Source organism: Megalobrama amblycephala, linkage group LG6 (genome assembly GCF_018812025.1).
Source record: "Megalobrama amblycephala isolate DHTTF-2021 linkage group LG6, ASM1881202v1, whole genome shotgun sequence".
Classification (NCBI taxonomy): Eukaryota; Metazoa; Chordata; class Actinopteri; order Cypriniformes; family Xenocyprididae; genus Megalobrama; species Megalobrama amblycephala.
In genome coordinates this window covers 8,798,108-8,819,337 of record NC_063049.1, presented here as the reverse complement: position 1 = coordinate 8,819,337, position 21,230 = coordinate 8,798,108, and the positions used below count along the sequence as shown (strand labels likewise).

The window sequence follows — 21,230 nt, the reverse complement described above, 5'->3', positions numbered from 1 at the left end:
CATCACCAACACCGTAGTACATACTCACCAACACTACATACATACTCACAACATCTACCACAATTCTTGGTTTAACAAAACCATAAGCCTTTGAGGTAGAAAAGGCTTGAGTTTCAACTGAATTTCCCTCAGCCGAACAACCCCAATCTCCTAGTGTTATGCAACAGAGCTGGATTGTTTGGCAGCGTCCCACGATAGACATGCCTTCCTCAAAGCCCTGCTGGACAAAGTGCACCAGTAAAGAGCAGTTGTTTGCACTGCCAGGCACTTTCACCCACACACACCACCTTTGTACACACCAAACCCTCTCCTTTGCACACTACAGTGGTTCTCCATTGTCAGCAAGTCACGCTACACAAACAGGGCCAACCTGTTCAAAGACCCGCATTTACACGTCACAATGTAGGATCTTTTCTTTATATACATCTTAATGCATGATTTAAAAAAAGAAAAGAAAAGCAGGTGATAAATGATTCACTGAATGCTTCCTTTGTTCTAATGACATTTTAACTCTTATGAGAGCATTAAACTGCCATGCGTTCTTATGTCAACAGACTCAGGCTAGATCCCATGGGTTATATAGTACATTAAATTATACATTTTTAAAATCTGGTTGTTTATTAAATGTTACATTTCTTTAGTTTTAAGCCATCAGAGTGAGAGCATGTGACTTATGTAGCACAACTGTATCTTACACATTTACCCATGGTCATGACCTTGATTCGGGGTGAGGGGAACAAAGTCCCCATGACAGGTTTTGGAGTAAGATAAGCACTGTGAAAAGGCACTGTGCTCACACAAAAACAACACAGAAAATTAAACATTCTCAGGCCGTTTCAAATGTTTTTATTAAACAGTCAACGTTTGGCAATGCAATATACACATTCATTACGACATTATCAGTGATGTTTTAAGACTATAAAACTTAGGAAAATCTTGTGTGAATATATAGTTGTGTTTAAAATTATTCATGCCCTTGGAAAATATGATCAAAGAAGGCTGTGAAAATAAATCTGCATTGTTTGTCCATTTGATCTTTCATTCAAAATGAATGAATTTAATTGAAAAAAGTGTGTGTGTTTTTTTTCAAAAAATATTTATGAAATAAATATTTTACACAATGGCCACAATTATTGGTACCTCCAGAAATTCTTATGAGTAAAATATCTCAAGTATATTCCCATTCATTTTTACATTTTGTAGCACACCAGGGTGAACATGAACATGAAATTGTCTATCCATGATTTCAAAGGAGTATAAATATGAGGAAACACAAAGGCCAAATTCCCTTGAAGGTGTGGCTGATTATGATTTAACTTTTTAAACTTTAGTTAGTGTGTAATGTTGCTGTCATAAACAACATGCAAAGTTACGACACTCAAAGTTCAATGCAAAGGGAGATATTTTCTTTTACAGAATTCACTGTATAAGGACTACAACAAACGGCTGGTAGGAACTACAACAAGCTTCTTCCTGGGTTGGTGACATCACTAACCCTAAAATTTACATAAACCCCACCCCCGAGAACACACAAAGGGGTGAGGCCATGTTGGGCTGCTTTAGAGAAGAAGAAGAGTTGTTGTAGTAGAGTGTTGTCATGCCGTCATTTTATGCCGGACTGCTTCACAAACGAGGGTCAGTTCAACACTGATTTGCACAACTACATAAATTTATCCACTAACCATTCAGAAACGTCCAGTTTCATTCTAAAAGTTGTAACTTCTTCCTGAGTCTCTCCATCAGTGTCGACTCCGGTTTGAACAATGTAAGGCTGAACACCGTTACTGACAATCCTCATTTTGGCTGCGTGAGATTCTCCAGCTTTGTTGTTGTTGAGCTGTTAAAGCTCCGCCCTCTTCTGGAAAGGGGGCTGGGAGCAGCAGCTCATTTGCATTTAAAGGGACACACACCCAAATAGGGTCAAATTTGACAAGCTATAATAAATGATCTGTGGAGTATTTTGAGCTGATAATTCACAGGCACATTCTGGAGACACCAGAGACTTACATCTTGTTAAAGGGGCATTATAGGTCCCCTTTAAACATCTATCACAATGAGAAAAATCAAAGAAGATATTTCTGATGTGCAGCAAAAGATTGTTGAGCTTCACAGAATAGAAAGTGGCAGTGAGAAAATATCTAACGCATTGAAAATTCCAATTTTCCATCATCAGGGCAATAATTAAGAAGTTCCAATCAACTAAAGATGTTACAAATCTGCCTGGAAGAGGACGTGTCTATACTGTCCTAATGCACAGTAAGGAGGAGAGTTTGAGTGGACTAAGACTCTCCAAGGATCACAGCTGGAGAATTGCAGAGATTAGTTGAGTCTTCAGGTCAGAAAGCCTAAAAAAATGATCAAACAGCACCTACATCCCCACAAGTTGTTTGGGAGGGTTTGAAGAAAAATCCTCCTCACTTATCCATAAACAATCTCCAGCATATTTAGTTGTCAGACACGACTGGAACTTGGGACGGGACAAGCTTTTGTGGTCAGATGAAGCAAGCAAAAAAAAAAAAAAAAAAAAAGCTTTTTGGCAGCAAACCCACCAGATGGGTTTGGTGCACACATGGATAAAAATTACCCCATGCCCACGGTTAAATATACTGCTGGATCTTTAATGCTGTGGGCCTATTTTTCTGCTGGAGGTCCTGCACATCTTGTTCAGATACATGGTATCATGGATTCTATCAAAAACCAACAAAAAAAAAAAAAAAAAAAAAAAAAAAAAAATCAAAACCTGACCACTTCTGCTAGAAATCTTATAGAAGGGAGAGATTCAGTATGAAGCAGAGATGGTCTCTGATCTCTCCTCAGGTGTTCTCCAAACTCATCAGGCATTATAGAAGACGACTCAGAGCTGTTATCTTAGCTGTTATAGCTGGAAAAGGACATTGCAAAATGTTTTGAATAAAAGGGTATGATTAATTGTGACCATGTGTATTAGAGAAAAACATTTATTTCAGAATAGATTTTCATAATTTTTAAATAAAAGATCAAAAGGATTAACAGTTTTATTTTTACAGCCTTCTTTGTTCATATTTACCAAGGGCAGAAATAATTTTGAGCACAACTTTATATGGATTTACCCTGAATTACAAAACATCCTCCCACAATAATAGAGTATACGGTCATGTTATAGACATCCAGTGCCAGTGTGTAATAATATTAATTGCCAAAATACTTCAAAAATTTTCAGTTCATGGAAGTTCCTGTCAAGTGATTGAAATCACAAAGCAGGTGAATGAATATTCAGCAAAAATGTCCTCACTTGCACACTAGTGAATGAATCTCACTAAAACTAGTCTGGGTCACATTCCACTCTAAACTCAATCTGCCAGTCAGACAGAGCATTTTTGAATTTTCTTAATATTTTAGTTTTTTTTTTTTTTTTTTATCAATTTAATAACATTTTCAGTACTGCGGTCACATTTACACCCTTGTATGGTGAAATTCTGCAGACAAAATGCAGTCGTGCACAAGAAATTTTGCCACATTTGCAAAATTTTGTGGACAAAAGAGTCCATTGTCTAAGCAGCAATGTATAAAGCACAGCTCACACAGAAGTCACTTTCAAACAAAGCAGATTTCTATTGGGCGCCGCAATGAATCCATGTGAACAACTTCAATCCGTTGCGAAATCTGCGTGGGGAAATGTTTCGCCATCAGCTGAAACTCCCAATGATGTGGATTCCTACTGACATGACTGGATTTCACCCACAAACACTCGCTGAACAATGGTAAATGTGACCGCACCTTAACAGAATATTATACTAGTAATAGTGTACATAATTAATGGCATCACAACATGACATGTAAATAAATTAGGGCTGTCAAACGATTAAATTGGATCATCTAATTAATTACATGTGGCAATATAATTAATCGCACATCAATTTTGGTTGAGAAATTATTTCCAAAAGATATAAGATAAATCATTATTGTGTAAAGCATCAAATAGACATTACAAAAAGTAGCTTCAAAAATAAATATTTTATTTGATTCAACACAGAATTTATTACACATGAACTTTTGGACCATGAGGTTGAGTAAATGATTTGAACCATAACTTTATCAATATGGAAATATGAAACATTTTAAATAAAATTAGACTCTAAATAAGAAACTATAACTGCCAGTAGGTGGCGGTAAATGTCTTGTTTGAAAAATGCTAATTTTCATTTCAAAGTGAACTAATCCTTTACTCACCCTCAAGACATCCTAGGTGTATATGACTTTCTTCTTTCTGGTGAACATAATCACAGAAATATTAATAAATATCCTGACGCATCCGAGCTTTATAATGGCAACGCGTATGAGCTGAAGGAAGTGCTTCCATCCACATCCATCCATTATAAATATGTGCTCCACACGGCTCCGGGGGGTTAAAAAAGGCCTTCTGATGCGTTTGTGGAAAAAATATCCATATTTAAACAAGTTATGAAGTAAAATATGCAGCTTCCGCCAGACCGCTTCAGTATTGATGTTACGAAGAAAATGTAAACTGCCGTCGCGTCAGTTACACTTTTTCCGTAAGTTGAATAGGGAAGGCGCAGGACACAGCGTAAGCTTTTTGAACTGCAAGAGTTTTACACTTTCTTCATAACTTGAATAAGGAAGGTGGCTCGTGCGGAAGCTAGATATTTTACTCCATACTTGTTAAATGTGGATATTTTTTTTTTTTTTTTTTTTACACAAACGCATCTCTTCACTTCAGAAGGCCTTTATTAACCCCCCGGAGCCGTGTGGAGCACATATTTATGATGGATGGATGTGGATGGAAGCACTTTCTTCAGCTCATACTCGTTGATCCTGTTCACTGCCATTATAAAGCTCGTATGCGTCAGGATATTTATTAATATTTCTGCGATTGAGTTCATCAGAAAGAAGAAAGTCATATTGAGGATGAGTAAAGCATGGGGTAATTTTCATTTCAAAGTGAACTAATCCTTTAAGTCGTTCATTCATTCATTCGATTCATTCAAACGGCTGATTCATTCAGAAGTGAAGTAAACGGTTCTTTAGTCAAAATATAACTTGATATATATAATACCAAATAATATTTTTTTTTCTTTTGATTGTAAGGTGAAACAAGACCCGGACATATCAGGTTTTGTGAGATTCAGCCACACACCATGAGCTACAATTGAGTCAAATGTAGTTTCTGAATCTCTCGGTGTGACTACGGGAGGATATCTTTAACAAATCCACATATATATCTTGCACATATTAATCTTACCCATCCAGAACCATCGCTGAAAAGACTTTCAGCCACTTACTGTAGATCGGGCGCTGCTTTTCCCATCTGTAAATTAAGCAGAAGAGTTACTCTTACCTGCTCCTATGACTCTTTCTTCCTCGTCTTCTGTCTGCCTCAAACCCTCATACTCACTGCTGGGTCTCACGCTAGCATTGGCTCTCCATTGGCTAGCCTTGCTCCTTTCCAAAACAGACGCTAGCTTTCTGGAGACACACTGGCTGCCTGGTCCAGTCGAGGCTGTCCTGTCGTCAGTTCGTCTGTCTAGGCCTGGAGGCCTTTCTACTCTCATGCACAACAACACGCGCTCAGGACCGCTGCACTCGCTTTCAGACTCAATGACGCACTAAACTTCATTAGGCAAGTTACGAGTACACAACTTTATTTCAACTGGTTTCTTTTTTTTTTTTTTTCAATTGTCACAATCTAGACTTCTGTCTTTACAGGTTTAACATGTTACATGCCCTCAGATCTGATAAAGTCTACTCTGTTTATCAAACAACACATGTACTGTATACTCACAATTTATAAAAATACATGTGACACTGTCTTCAAAATCAAAAATAAAAAGTCCTCCAAATAATATACTTAAGGCCACAACATACATTGCATACTCACAACATATTTTTTTTGAACTACTCTGACTACAGTGTTTTGAAAACATAATATTTTTTCACTCTCAAAAACGCTCACAAAAATCACAGGGGGTTGAGGGGGAGTGAAAAGCACAAAGAAAATTTGAACGAGTGAAATGCAGCAGTAAGGAATGTACATACGCTAACTAACACACACTGCTCTCGCGCGGCTAACGTTAAAGACTGCGAGTGTCTGCTGCGGTAAGAGCTATAACTGGCAGATCTTGGCCCCTGCCACTCTTTCTCAGTAATCTTTCCTTTCCTTCCCAATCCTCTCATCTCTCCTCATCACCATCTAACTCTGGATCTGAAGCCTGTTGAACACACACACGGTAAAACATCACAAGTCATCATCCCTTGTTACACCTCTGTGGAGTCTGTCGCTGCGTCCGAACATGCCTACTTCCATACTATACAGTAGGCGCCAACAGAGTAGTGTGTCCATATACATAGTAGGTATTTGAAAAACAGTACCTGGATCTAATTACTATTATCTATTATTTACAGAAACACTGAATTAGCAACAATATCTTAAGCACCAACACCAGTCCTACGTTAAAATGACAAATATGCATTCATACATGGTTGACAAGTTTAAGTTCCATCAATAAATAGTGCTTGATTATCATAATGTAATATAATGCTTGATTGACTGATGTTAAGAGTGTACGTTCAGATATATAAAAAAAAAAAATAATAATAAATAGGTGTGCCATTTTACATGAATTTTGAGTTGTCAAAAGTACTGACTTCGGTACAAAGTCATTTTAAAAATGTGATGCTTTGAGCAATTTTGCACCTTTGATTGGCCATTGTGTTCAAGCGCTCAACAGATATGTCTGTGATTGGCTACAATGATCGACGATTCAAAAACATTCACCGAGCGCTTACACTGATACACACAGGCGCATTTGAAAGCATGCTTTCAAATTCAAACACTTCTGCGTGCTTTCAAACTCTCTCGTGCATTGATCATTGTAGCCAATCACAGACATATCTGTTGAGCGCGTGAACACAAAGGCCAATCAGAGGGGTTTATGAATCCGCTCAACATCACTCAAAGCATCACATTTTTTAAAAATTTTAGTACCGACTGGTTCCAAAGTCAGTACTTTTGACAACTTTGTGTGTGTGTGTATAAAATAGTATATCAGTCTGGCAAGTAAACAAAAAAAAATTACTAGACAATGGCGAATCTATTGCCAAAGTGTGTGTAGGGTTGCAAAGTAAGTGCCAAACCAAATGTAGCACCTACCATACAGTATGTGATTTCGGACGCAGCATGTGTCGGTGTTGAACTTACCACAGGAAAACTAATCAATTAATATCTCCTGGAGTTATAACCCCCTCCTCCGCCGCCAGAGCCATATCCACCTAAATATAACAATGCACAGGATCAGGTTATGTGCAGTGGATTCACCTCTGATGTGGCATGCTGTGCGCTGGCCTTTCTTTACCTCCGTAAGGTCCTGAGTTCCTTCCTCCTCCAAAGTTATTTCCCTTCATGGGGCCGTAGTTGGACTGTTGTCCACCGTAATTCCCGAAATCATTGTAATTTCCTCCTCCTCCACCGCCTCCACTACCACCACCAAAGTTACCTGCGGTGCAGGTACAAATTCAGGATAACAGCACAATTCATCTAAATAAGCCACAATGCAGATGATTTCAATACACATTTTTCTTTCTATTGTTCTACTGTATAATATTTTTTTTTTTTTTTAAATAATTTATAATTTTATTCAGCAAAGATGCATTAAATTGATCAAAAGTGACAGTAAAGACATTACAAAGAAAAAAGCTATTTCGCATAAATGCTGTTAACTTTCTATTCATCAAAAGGAATGTGAAAAAAGTACCAGTTTCCACAAATATCTGAAGCAGCACAAGTTTTCAGCATTGATAATAATCAGAAATGTTTCTTGAGCAGCAAATCAGCATATTAGAATGATTTCTGAAGGATCATGTGACACTGAAGATGATTTGTCGGAATAACCACAATTACGAGATTCTGACTTGTAAAAAGCGTTCACGTCCTCATAGAACTCGTAATTACAACTTGCAAACGTGGAATTTTCAGAGAGCTCCGACTTGTACCACTGTCTGTTTAGTTTCATTGCTTTGGTTTCATTTTCCCTGTTCCTGATTTCCCTATGTTCCCTTTGCTTTTTTCTGATTAGTTACGCACCTGTTTCTGTTTCAGCTAATTATCTTACCCTGTGAATTTAAGCCCTTAATGTCCTGTGTTCATTCTTCAGTCTCGTTTGAGTTTATGTGGTTGAGCTTCATGATTTCTGTCTCCTGAATATTCCTAAGTATTTGCTATTAAAGATAGTTCTTGTTGGATTCTCAATCGTTGTGTGATTTATACGGCTGTTACAATGACCACTGCGGATTCGTTTTGGCATTGACAGTGTTGCCATAGAAACACATAATTCCAAATCCGAGGATGTGAACAGCTCTGAGTAGAACGTCACAGGATGTCATCTCATAATTTACTGTAAATATGACATGGCGTGAACAATATAATGACTGCTGAAAATTCAGCTTTACCATCACAGCAATAAATTACATTTTAAAATATATTAACATTAACAGTGCTTTTAATATTTCACAATACTACAGTTTTTACTCTATTTTAGATGCAGCCTTTGTGAGCGAAAGACGACTTCAAAAACATTAAAAATCTCCCTGACTCCAAACCTTTGAAAGGTAGAATATTTTATTTCAGAATTTGTTTCAATTAAATGATTCATTGGTCATTAAAAAAAAAAAAAAAAAAAAAAAAAAAAAAAATTAAACTTTAGTCAAAACACAACTTGCTCTGCCTCTGAAACAACTCCCATTTTTGGATGACATCACGGAGACCCTCTTGTTTAGCCCCTCCCCCTTAACCACCTGTCAAGTTTCTGTCTTGGCTTAAACGATAATGTACCTCCAAAATTCCTGCCATCATTGTAGTTGTCATATCCTCCGAAGCCTCCTCCGCCTTGGTTACCGAATCCAGGACCTCCACCGTACCCTCCACGGCCCCCTCCATAGCCAGGACCCCCACCACAGTTACCCCCTGCCACCAAACACAAACACCTACTTCAGTGCTAATCATTTCAGGCTGGCCTTCAGGGGATGTGACCGATTGGTTGACTGATGGGTCAGCACTTCATTTGGACTTAATTTGCACCATTAATTTCTTGGGTGCTTATTGTTTGGGTTGTTGTTGTTTTTTGTTTTTTTTGTTGGACATCTTCCTTTTTAGCAGTTGTTTGATGTCTTCTAACTTATTGGTTTGTTTGCTTTGATCAGGTGTGAGGATTTGTTACGGGAATATAAAATCCCTTGATACTTGTTCTTATTGCCTGGTTTGATTGAAAGGTTGCAATTAGGGCTGTCAAAATTAATGCGTTAATGCATGCAAATAATTTTTTCAGTTTAACGTCTTAAAAATATTTAATGCAATTAACGCAGCATCCTTTTTTTTTTTTTTCCCCGTCATCCTTTAGCTAGTGTTACATTATATGAAAATGCTATCATTCATTCAAGCGCTATTAAATTATTCAAACGCAATAAGACACAAAACTGGCGCACCGGCCGCATTGAGTCCTCTTTCGCACTAGAACAGGCAAAAACAGAAAAGTATGCCAAAACGCCCGTTTTATCGAGTATCCTCATAAGCACGGTCTTAAATGAGTTAAATAAAGTCTTAAATGAGCGTTAAGAGGAACTGAGATGTCAGGTCCTAAAGTGACAGCAGCCTAATAAACCTGCTGCTGTCTGTCATTAATGTTAATCAAAAAAAGAAAATCACTCACTTCTCTTGACTGAATAACTTTTGTAGCATAAATATAGATTAATTTTTATTAAATTTATAAATTATGCAGTGAAGACTGTGAAGTGTTTGATAACTTTTCAATTTCTGTATTTCCTACCTAATCAAATATTTAAAATATACTGTCAAATGTTGTCTCTACATTAATTTGGTTATTGTGCAAAAATGTTACAATATAAAAGCTAATGTTAGGTGTGATTAATTTGAGGCTAAATACAAATACAGTACAGAATAATTTTATTTAATGCCATGTCAGCATCTGAGGCTATTTTCATGGCCAAAACTTACAAAAATACAAATATCACATAAATAAATGTTTTAAGTTACCGGTTTACAGGCTTTTTGTTTTGCTCTTCACTTATTAAAACCCTTGCACTTTAAGCCACTAGCTTCTGCCTGCCTGTTTGTTACATGTTTTATGAAAGAGTCTGATTTTTGCTTATTGATCATGTTAGTATCATGATATTGTCCCCACCGAATCCGTTGTATCCATCTCCTCCGTAGCCACCCCGGCCTCCTCCGTACCCTCCTGTAAAAGACACGGGATTCAGTGTGTTATTTACCACAGCGTTATTTACACCCGAGGTGCTACAGTACAAACTGACACACAGGATCAGGTGTACAGTATCACATGTCATCTTACCTCTGCCAAAGTTGTCACCTCCGAAGTTTCCTCCTCTGCCCATGAAATTATCCCCACCTCCACCTCCACCGCGATCTGAGAACGAAAAGCACATGATGATCTGAAACAGTACCTTATATATTATTAACAATAACCAAATGCAATGGTTTGAATATTACAGTAACAATTTATTATGAAATGTAAACGTGTATTTGAGAATCAGGAGAAGCAGTTAGACAAAAAAAAAAAAAACATGCTACTTACACCTCTGATTAGAAACAGCTTGCATCTCCTGCTTTGGAAGTGCTTTTCTTACTTCACAGTTATGCGAGTTGATCGTGTGATATTTTTGTGCTGATGAAAAAGGAAAAATTATTTTAAAAAAGCAAAACAGAGATCTGTTTGTTCAGCTACTGAAAGAACAACTATTTCTTGACATAATATGGGTAGTAAGTTGACACAGCATGTTCGCTAACTTTTATACAGTTGTGGCAAAAATAATATTTATTTTTAATGACCCCACAAGAAAATATTTTAGACTTTTTAAATAATTTAAATATGAGGGAAGAACAAAACACTAAACTTGGTTAGGTATTTATCTGACAAAATTATTTGCCGAAACAAACATCAGCTACAGGTTTTATTTTACTATGCAAAACAATAACAAATGCATAGAAAAACAAAAAAGCTCACAGGAAAAAGCATTCACTGACTACAACATATTCAGTTATTAATATTTCATTGATTCTCTCGTTTTTTGCATGTGTTCATAATTTCTTTGTATGACAGCCTGGCCAAAAATGATGTCACAAATAACACAATTGACCGCAAGCACAACTACGCAATATACTTACAAAATCTTTAACACATTGTTAGTAACATCAAAGAGTGAAGATGTCAGTTTTCCAAGGCCATACATCACTCTTGGCCACTACTGTACATCAACATGAAGATTTTATATCAATTTATAAGGGAACATGTTTATTTTAGTATATTATTGAGTTTTTGCAACTATTATTGAGTTTTGTTATTTTTCAAACATTTTTATATTTAAATTGAAGTACAAATATTCCATGTAATATATCAATTAATGGCACTTCATAAAAGCTGCATGCATAATAATTAAAAAAAGATGCGGTTTTAATAGTTTTTTAGAGTCATTTACCCATAAACAATTTATCCAATCAGTCAGTCAGTGTGTGTGACTAGCAGATGAAAGTAAAATGGTTTCCATCTAAACTCACCAACAATTTTATCCACAGTATCATGATCATCGAAGGTGACGAAGCAGAATCCTCTCTTTTTCCCAGTCGAACGCTCCTCCATGATATCGACGGTCTCAATCTTCCCATACGGCTCAAAGTACTCTCGGATGTGATACTCATCTGTGTCTTCCTTGATTCCACCCACAAAGATCTTCTTCACTGTCAGATGAGCTCCAGGTTTATTAGAGTCCTGGATAAGCAAAGTAAATGAATTTACATCTTGATTAAAGGTATGTTAGAGTGGTCATATGATGCTTTTTAAAGTTTTCTTTTTCCTTTAGTGTGTAATGTGTAATATATGTGCATGTATACGATCAGCAAAGTCTCCCACAAAGAGATTTATTCCATCTAACAGGGAACACTGATCCAGACATGGCTAAAACACCTCAGTTGAGGTGTTACTTTCAATCGTCCATGTCACAATGTGAAATATTAGTATAGTGCCTCCCAAAGGCATACGCAGAGAAAGAAGACGATGTTTCAGTAAATTGTAGTGTTGTCATCATGTTGCAGAGACGCTGTTTGGATGTGAAAGCAAAACCACTTAGTCTAGCTTTCCAAAACCAGATGAATCAGAGGTTAAGATTTATTAATAAAGCTGTTCTTGAGCAGAACAACCCAAAAGTTTGCTTGTGCACAGTGTATTTTACAGAGGACAGTTTCCTGAGCCTGGGAGAGTACAACGACAGATATATACAAAGACTACTGACCACTATGACTCAAGTTGTGTTTGCAAAGTTGTTTCCGATTCATCCACTTTTCCGACTCGGGCTTAAACTGATACCGTAAAACCGACGACATTAGTATCAACTGTGAGTCTACAGTTTCTTTAGAAGCCTTGGAAGCTGAAGCTTACGATTATAGTAAGGGGGTGTTACATTTCCGACACCCGCTTGAGCTGTCTGGCCAATCAGAGCACTCTGAGCTGTTCAGAAGGAGGCGCTTTGTAGAAATCAGTGCATTTCAGACAGACTGGGAATAGAGGTGCTGCACTAATGTACAGTATGTGAAAAATATTGTGTTTTTTGAACATTAAAGCATGACAACCTGTTCTGTTACACCCAAAAATCAAAACAATTAACTTTTAGGGTGCGTTCACACTTGGTTCGATTAAAATGAACCCTGGTGCGATTGCTCTGTTAGTGCGAAAGCTGCCATCCGAACCCTGGTGCGCACCAAACAAGCGGACCGAGACCGCTGAAAAGATGGGTCTCGGTCCGCTTCCAAACGAACTCTGGTGCGGTTCGAATGATATATGAACGCAACACGGACCAAAGACATGTAACCGAACCAAAAACAGGAAGACGAGACCCTAAAAAGGACAGAGTCCTCATGCATGTCAGTTTTTCTTGTCATAGTCGCGAGTTTGCCCATCACAGGCATCAGACGCGTGTCTGCACGCAGCAGGTCGTTTGTGTGTGTGACGGATGGATTCCCGCCGGTGTTTTAACTACTTTACACATTTTATAAGCTCTTCAAGAGTTCCCAGCTGGCCAAAATACCATCACATGCAGGCTACGCACACACAACGAGCACATTTACCTCAGCACACAGCATTGTTTTGGATGTTCGGCAAGTTCCGCCTCAAAATAGGCAATACGTCATAAAATCCGACCAATTACGTTGTGAATGTATCCCTATGCCTTAAGGTTCGGTATCTTTTGGTTCGGTGATCTGAACGCTAATCGGATAAAGGGCTAAATGTTGTTTTTTCTTCTTTGGTCCGGACCAAATGAACCAAACGAAGCGAAGCGAACTACAAGTGTGAATGCACCCTAAAAATAGTATTATATGGCCCCTTTAATTTCAGAGTAAATGGAGTACAAATCTGTATGGAGGCCCATTTCTACCACAGAATAAAAACAACAACAAAAAAAGACAACGGTGAAATTTCTAAGAAATGCAAGTGACTATCTTCACTTTAGTGACTTTCTTTCTCACAATTGTAATACTTTTTCAATTGATTTGTGCAATAAATTTGAAATGAAAAAAAAGTTATCTTAACTTTTGGGAGCAAGTAAAACTCAAAAGAGAAACAAAATATAACGAGTTGAGATTTTTTACAGTGCAGTTCAGACTTTCTTGCTCAGAATTGTGAGATTCTAACATACAATTCTGGTTTAATTTTTCACAATCTTTTGAGATCGAATTTGAGTTAACCTCTTGCAATTATGAATTCTGAGTTAAACCCGTAATGGAGAAATAAAGCCTGAACTGTGAGATATAAATGAGTCACAATTCTGAGAAAAAAGTCAGAATTGCAGGATCCTAATTCAAAATCACAAGAGATTAACTCTGTGCAAGAAATAAAAGTTGAATTATATTCGAAACACACAACTCTGAAAAAGAAAGTCAGAATTGCAAGATATTAACTCATAATTGTGAAACAAACTCATAACTGAGAGAAACAAAGTCACTTCAATTACTAGTTGATTCTCCATGTCAACTTCCCATGTGCAGCGTTATGGTTTAAGTGGATGTAACCGTACCTCTCTGGAGACGGCCCGTTTGGGCTCAACGACTCGACCGTCCACTTTGTGTGGCCGTGCTGCCATAGCAGCGTCAACCTCCGAGACACAGGAATACGTCACAAAGCCGAAACCTCGCGAGCGTTTGTTTGCTGGATCTCTCATTACCTGCGGAAAGATGATCATTGATAATAACAGTGGTTTTATTAGTTATTATTATTATTTCTACATGCATTAACAAATCATATCAGGGAACTGTTGGATGCTTGATTCTGATTGGCTGACAGACATTTTAAGTTGTAGATTAAGCAGGTTAGAAGGTTAAAAGGTTTGTATGCAGCTACAATGTGTATATCAGCATGGCTGTGATTTTCAGCAATTCAATGGTCCATTATTAATTAATACTTATTTTTTTAAAAAGAAAAGAAAAAAAACTCCATATACAAGTACCATACAAGTTACAGGAGCTATGTTTCCATCCACCTATTTTTATGCACATTTTGGGATATTGTATAAAAAATAAAATAAAAACGCGGTATGAAAATGCCTAGAATATGTATACAAATTCTAAAAATGTGCATTAAAAATGTATGTGCTCAATTCACCCTTCGCTGGGAGTTTGATTGACAGGCGATCTGACCAATCATATAGCCAAATTTCTTAAACGACCGCATTTGAATGCTGAGACTTCATCAAATGTAGCCTTCTCTGACTTATCTGTCGACGTGTCAGTGTGCCCTAGCTCTGCGATGTGTGTCATTCATGATGGAGGAGAAAAGAGCCACAGTTTCTTCCCCGACTGCAGCACCTTCCATTTTTATTAGATATTTTGTGGCAGTTTCCTAGGAAGTGATGATTTTGTTCTCTTGAACACATGGGATGGAAACAGTGCTTTAAGCGCAAATGTTACATGTGATATTCCAATTTTGTGCACATTAATTTCACAACTTTGGATGGAAACATAGCTAGTGATAGTATGAAGTGGTATTATGCTAATTCAGTGAATGATTACCATATTAATCATATACCATGGTGTGGATGAGAGCTTAACCTGGTACGTTTTGAATTGTAATGGAAGAAATATGGATGGCTTTTATGTATCCGTTTCTGCTGCAAAGTGAATACAATTAGTCAGTAAAGCACAACTGAGAAGAGTGTGATCTGATGGCCACTTACCACGCAGTCTGTGAGTTTGCCCCATTGCTCAAAGTGAGCTCGTAAACTGTCCTCTGTGGTCTCAAAACTAAGTCCACCAATAAACAGCTTCCTGAGCTGCTCCGGCTCCTTACTGACTCGACCCTGTTCACATAAAACACACAGTTAAAAATCAGACTGGTCTCGAACCTTTGCCTATTTAGAAATCTGCGTCATTAGACAGATAAAACTGTGCCTGTAGGCTGTAAATGCTATAAAGTTATTGAGATAATTGTTTATAGCTGATAATGACACGTGTTCATTGATTGCTCCACTCTAACCGCAGAGCTGGTTTCTCTGTGTGGGTGTTTCTGCTTGGCAGAGCATGGATTACATCAGGCCATGCCTTTGCCAAATTAGGTGAATGAATGCTCCTTTAATATTCATTAGATTGGGTGGCGTGAGCCGGCCGATCCCTCCTAATTGTCTGAAAGACAAAGAGTCGAAATCATAGACTTTAAAAAAGATGGACGATGTGACGCCGCTTCCTTCCATTGTAATGAACTGAACATAAAACATTCGACGATATGCGCTGACATGTTACGCTTGGAGCCTGGGCATGCGCAGAAGGAATCGTCAGTGGAGCCGGAGTCGCGGTATCAAACTTCTGCATCATCAAGATCAGATCACCTAATTGTTTTATTATCTGTCATTACATTTTTCTTTTCCTCCTTCCTTTTTTTTAATTTGGCTTAATAACATCTGGCAAAGCGGAATTTACATTTATTTGAATGTTTATTAATGTACGTTGTTTGTTTTCAAATAAATTACTAGTGATAATAGGTCAAAACAACATATCGCGATTGATGCATTTTAAATATATAAATTATACACAATTTAAAATTCTACCTGTAAACTAATATTCTGTTTCTAGAGCAATAATTTTTTTTGCAACAGCAAATTCAGTAGATAAACTCAATAATATGCCACTAGAAACAACTCAAACGGTCCTGCCATTTTAAATCAAGTTCAGCTAACGTTACAGGAGATCGACTGCTGTAGACAGTGCTCTATAATTAATTACAGTAGGCTATCATTAGTTTTGTCCTGCTAAGTATTATTTTATACCCATAAAATATACTCTTCTTTGTCTTTGTTCTGGCAATTACCAGCTACGCTCTTCCAAGTGTTTGCTTTTTAACATACCTCGAGTTTGTACAGAACTGGGGAAAAGTGCTTTTTCATATTATGCACCCTGGGCATGGAATAATTTGCAAAAAGATCTAAAACTAGATAAATTTGTGTCTATTGGTGAATTTAAATGCATCTGTAGGCTAACTGCCAGATAACGATGACCTGCTTTTTCCCCCGTCATGGCTAACGTTGGGCGTGTTATCTTATCTTAAAAGCTAATAACATTTATTAATTAGCTTATAAAGCCCACATTTAACGTTACCGAAACAAAGTTCATTGATGCGTCAGATCCTGTAGGTCGGTCAGTACAGTTTACTGCTGAACAACTTTTGTCGGTGTGTAATAACACAAATCGAAAATTAATAGTTATATATCTTCAATCTCCCCTTGAAGCTCCGACAGTCCTCTGTCCAGAATCTGTCAGTCACAACTGTCAATCATAATGACACGCCCCGTTTCTATAGCATCAAATTGCTAGCTAAAATCAAACTAATCACAAAAACAAACCTTCCCTATTCAACTTACGGAACGAACGCGGCACCAGTTCTGTTTTTTTCCGTAAGTAGAATAGGGAAGGCGTAGGACATACAGCGTAAGCTTTTTGAAGAATACGGAAAGCGGAAACACGTGCACGGCGATCATTTGTGCTTATAAAGCATATAAAGTTGTACTTTTTAAGAAAATGACTGATCGTTTCTCTAGATAAGACCCTTATTCCTCGTCTGGTATCGTTTAAAGCCCTTTGAAGCTTCACCGAAACTGTAATTTTGACCTTCAACCGTTTGGAGGCCACTGAAGTCCACTAGAGACGTGGTCGAAATAAGCAACATGCTCCAAAATATCTCTAAGCTCCGCCCACTCCAATGATGCACTGTGAATAACGTAATCGAGTCTTTCTCTCTACGCTGTTAAAATACTGAAATGTTTGTATAGGCGTATTTTGCAATAAACTTAAAATATATTGTTTTTATACATATAATCAATATTTGTAAAAGGAGTAGTTTTATATTTCTCCATTTTTTTTATTCGACTATGCTGTTCGCAATGCTTCATGGGATTGTAGTTCTTTCCCTCACTAAAGGCCATTCACAGTTTTTGTACCTTTGTCTTTTTGTCCGATTTTCAAAAACTTTTTTTTTTGCTTCAAATCAAGGTTTGTAGTGTTGTGATTCACCTCGTAGCTGATTGGTTTGGTTCATGGTTATTTTAAAATCCCTATATGGGGAAAAATGAATGAAAAAAAAAAAAAAATCCGGAACCAGCGTCACTGAAAAGGGGGCGGGCACTGTTGCGCTCTACTAACGTATCCTACTAAGGCGAAGGATAGAGTTATGAATATTAATAAGCGTGCGTGATTGGCGCAACGTCAGCGTAACCTTATTAATATTCATTAGCTAACCTCCTCCATAGTAAGGTTCGTATTTCAGCCGGTAGCAGTAGGTTTATGGTATTATTACATCTACATAGGAATAGTGTGACTGTGTGTGTAAACGAAGTTTACGAAGATTACACGTAAATTCTTCAGAGATAAAGACTAAATTCAGGAGGAGACGGTTGGAAATAAACCAGCGGCTGAGGAGCGTCTAGAACATTCCACACGAGTTCACGCGCCATTTTAGATTTCTTTTTCATGTTTCCTCCATATTGTTAGAGATAATAGTCAAATTAAGACCTTAAATTCCTCTATCTGTATTTTGTACTGTCGTGTTTTCAAACAACAGGCTCGATATTTTGTTAAGGCTAGTCAACAGCCCCTGCTTAACCAAAACATTAGCAGCACGTTAAAAATTGAACAATGAGCTCATGCCTGGCATGCATTTGGTGTTTAAGAGAGTAACTATAACACCAAGAGTCTCATACGTAGTTTGAAAACAGTAGTATATACGCCTTAACAGTATGTGCTCTGCTGCCAGTCACAGACGCACGGCTGCTTCAACATGACAGCTAAATGCACCAAGCCACTGACATAAAATATGTATCATTATTAATTCTACTGACACAAACTCCATATAATAGCAGGAATATTGATAAATTGGTACCTCCATGCTGCAGCTTTTGCGCCCTTTCGGTCTGCACGCCACGCGGAGAAAAGCGCTGTAATATCACGCTTCGGACATTAGAGGCGCTGCCGGACACTTCCGTAACGGTTAATAAACAAAACTGCGTACGTCTAGCGGAAGAATATTGTAGCCGGACCTACTTCTCTCTGTTTATGTATACGGCGAGTCACGCAGGTACTATGCTACTCCGCAGCGGTGGGTCTGAAACAGTCCCAATATAAACACGTATTATAGGCGTACCGTAGTGATTCAGGATAAGACAAAAACTTGGTTTGGAAGATGGATTCATGATGTACACGCTCAGTTTTGTACATTTTGAACAAAAAACGTTACATAATGTACGTTTAACAAAGGTTAATGCTACTAATCTTAACAAATGAGGCTTTTTTTGTAAAGTATTACCATTTTTGTTGTTTCAATTTATGTGCTAATCCCAATAAATATGTTATGCAATTTAAAAAAATAAAATACTTCCATACACTGTTGACTTTAAATAATATAATGAACATATTATCTAAGTGGACATTGATAATATGATACAGACACTAGTACCAAGAAGCAGTAGTGTGCACTTGGCCTTAGGATCAGAATAGTTTTAGCCAAGGTAAGTTTGCAATTATGAAGAATTTGACTTGATTTATTGGTTTGAACTACACTACTCTGAATCCCTAAATATATATCTTGAAACAATTAGTCAGTTAACCCACATTTGAGGCCAAATGTCATTTAAGGCAGATATATTGTTTGACAGATATTTCAGACATTAACAGGCAGTTGTAAGTTTTATACAGGTGAGTTGTAAGACCCGCCTGCAATTTGCGATAACAGATGAAGGTGACAAACCAGATGGCGATGCACAAAACCTGTTCTTTAGAAGACAGACTTGTTTTATTTGCAGGAAAGTGATAAATGTTGGATCATGTTGTGCTCTGTGTCACCCTGACGGTGAACGTGATTTCCCCAAGTACAACATGTTCCTGGATCAACATCTTTGGAACAACATTCCAATCAAGCTGTCAGATTTGAGGGACGTTTACTGTTTATGTCAAGTTTAGGCTTACTATAATAGGTGCATCTACATCAGTGTTATTCACCTATCATTTCCCTCTGATTTTAGGGATAAGTTATGGGTAGGTTTAGGGGTAGGGATATGGTTAGGACTAAATTTTCGGACAGGAATGTTGTTCCAGGATCAACAAAATATGTTAAACATGTCTTACTTGGCAAAATCATGGTGACCGCCGACTGATGGTGGTCCAACAGACTTGAAATTGATTGATGGATGGGTGGATTGATTGATTGATTGATTGATTGATTGATTGATTGATTGATTGATTGATTGATTGATTGATTGATTGGTTGATGGATGGATGGATGCCCAGGTGAAAAAAAAAGTACATTGCTATAATATACTTCAAGTGCTCTATTTTCGTGCACTAATTTTGTACTTAATATACTAAAAATTCTTCTTTAATACTACTTAAGATCATCTTAAGAACATCTAAGTGTTCTCAACTGTGCTATTTTGAGACAAATGAGACAAACTGAAATGTGCTTTTAATATACTATCTCTGTATTTAAAAAATGTATTTAGATATCACTTATAGTACATTTGAACCCACAGTGTACTACAAGTGGTAACTAAATATATTTTTTTAAATACAGAGATAGTATATTAAAAGCACATTTTAGTTCATATTTCATACTGTCTCAAAATAGCACAGTTGACTACACTTAGATGTTCTTAAGATGATAAGTAGTATTAAAGAAGAATTTTTAGTATATTAAGTACAAAATTAGTGCACGAAAATAGAGCACTTGAAGTATATTATAGCAATGTATTTTTTTTCTTCACCTGGATGGATAGGTTGGTGGATGGAGGGGTGTATTGATTGATTGATTGATTGATTGATTGATTGATTGATTGGTTGGTTGGTAGATGGATGGATGGATTGGTGTGTTGATTGGTTGGTTGGTTGGTTGTTGATGAATGGATGGATGGATTGATTGGTTGATGAATGGATGGATGGATGGATTGATTGGTTGGTTGATGGATGGATGGATGGGTGGGTGTATTGATTGATTGATTGGTTGGTTGGTAGATGGATGGATGGATGGATGGATGGATGGATGGATGGATGAATTGATTGGTTGGTTGGTGAATGGATGGATTGATTGGTTGGTGGATGGATGGGTGTATTGATTGATTGATTGATTGGTTGATGAATGGATGGATGGATTGATTGGTGTATTGATTGGTTGGCTGGTTGATGAATGGACTGATTGATTGATTGATTGATTGATTGATTGATTGATTGATTGATTGATTGATTGATTGATTGATTGATTGATTGATTGATTGAATGGATGGATGGATGGGTGTATTGATTGATTGATTGATTGATTGATTTGGGGGCCTTCAGGTTCATTGCGAAATTAAAACAAATTTTTTTCGGCCAATCAAAGCCATTAATCTAAGTCAGTTAGGTTAAATGCGATCATCTTGTTCTAGAAAGGCTGGATAGTGAACATTTTTGGAATACTTGGAATGTGATCAGTTGTACTCGTGTCAATTTCCTGTTTGTAAAAAGGCATCGTGTACAAATCAAAAAAGTTCTAATAGTATTATTAACATAAAATTATTTTCTAAAAAAAAAATCTCAGGCAGTGTATACTGTACAATTTATCTCAACTTCTGTTTGGACACTGTCTTGTTGATGACAACATAACTGCACTATAATTGAGGTGATGCAACATAAACGCCTGCAAAAT

General features: G+C 37.2%; 1 protein-coding gene across 2 annotated transcripts; it reads right to left on the bottom strand.

Moving 5' to 3' along the window:
* Nucleotides 1-4,884: 4,884 nt before the first annotated feature.
* hnrnpa3 (heterogeneous nuclear ribonucleoprotein A3) lies at nt 4,885-18,564 on the bottom strand. 2 transcript variants are annotated; one of them, XM_048192836.1, is made up of 11 exons: nt 18,438-18,564; nt 15,247-15,369; nt 14,092-14,238; nt 11,582-11,792; nt 10,602-10,691; nt 10,359-10,433; nt 10,191-10,244; nt 8,825-8,956; nt 7,350-7,490; nt 7,196-7,266; nt 4,885-5,305 (listed from the first exon to the last, which is right to left on the bottom strand). In XM_048192836.1, exons 1-10 carry the CDS (start codon nt 18,441-18,443, stop codon nt 7,214-7,216), a joined length of 1,032 nt encoding a protein of 343 aa, XP_048048793.1. In that variant the 5' UTR covers nt 18,444-18,564; the 3' UTR covers nt 4,885-5,305; nt 7,196-7,213. The 2 variants fall into 2 exon arrangements, with proteins under 2 accessions (XP_048048793.1, XP_048048792.1); XM_048192835.1 differs by lacking the exon at nt 4,885-5,305 and adding an exon at nt 5,623-6,206.
* Between the last annotated feature and the right edge of the window lie 2,666 nt (nt 18,565-21,230).

Coding starts and splice junctions, on each gene's coding strand:
- hnrnpa3 (XM_048192836.1), bottom strand. Junction 10,245..10,358: donor AGGTGACAACTTTGGCAGAG/GTAAGATGACAT, acceptor TGTCTTTTACAG/GAGGGTACGGAGGAGGCCGG. Junction 8,957..10,190: donor AGATGGATACAACGGATTCG/GTGGGGACAATA, acceptor GTTTGGTGGCAG/GGGGTAACTGTGGTGGGGGT.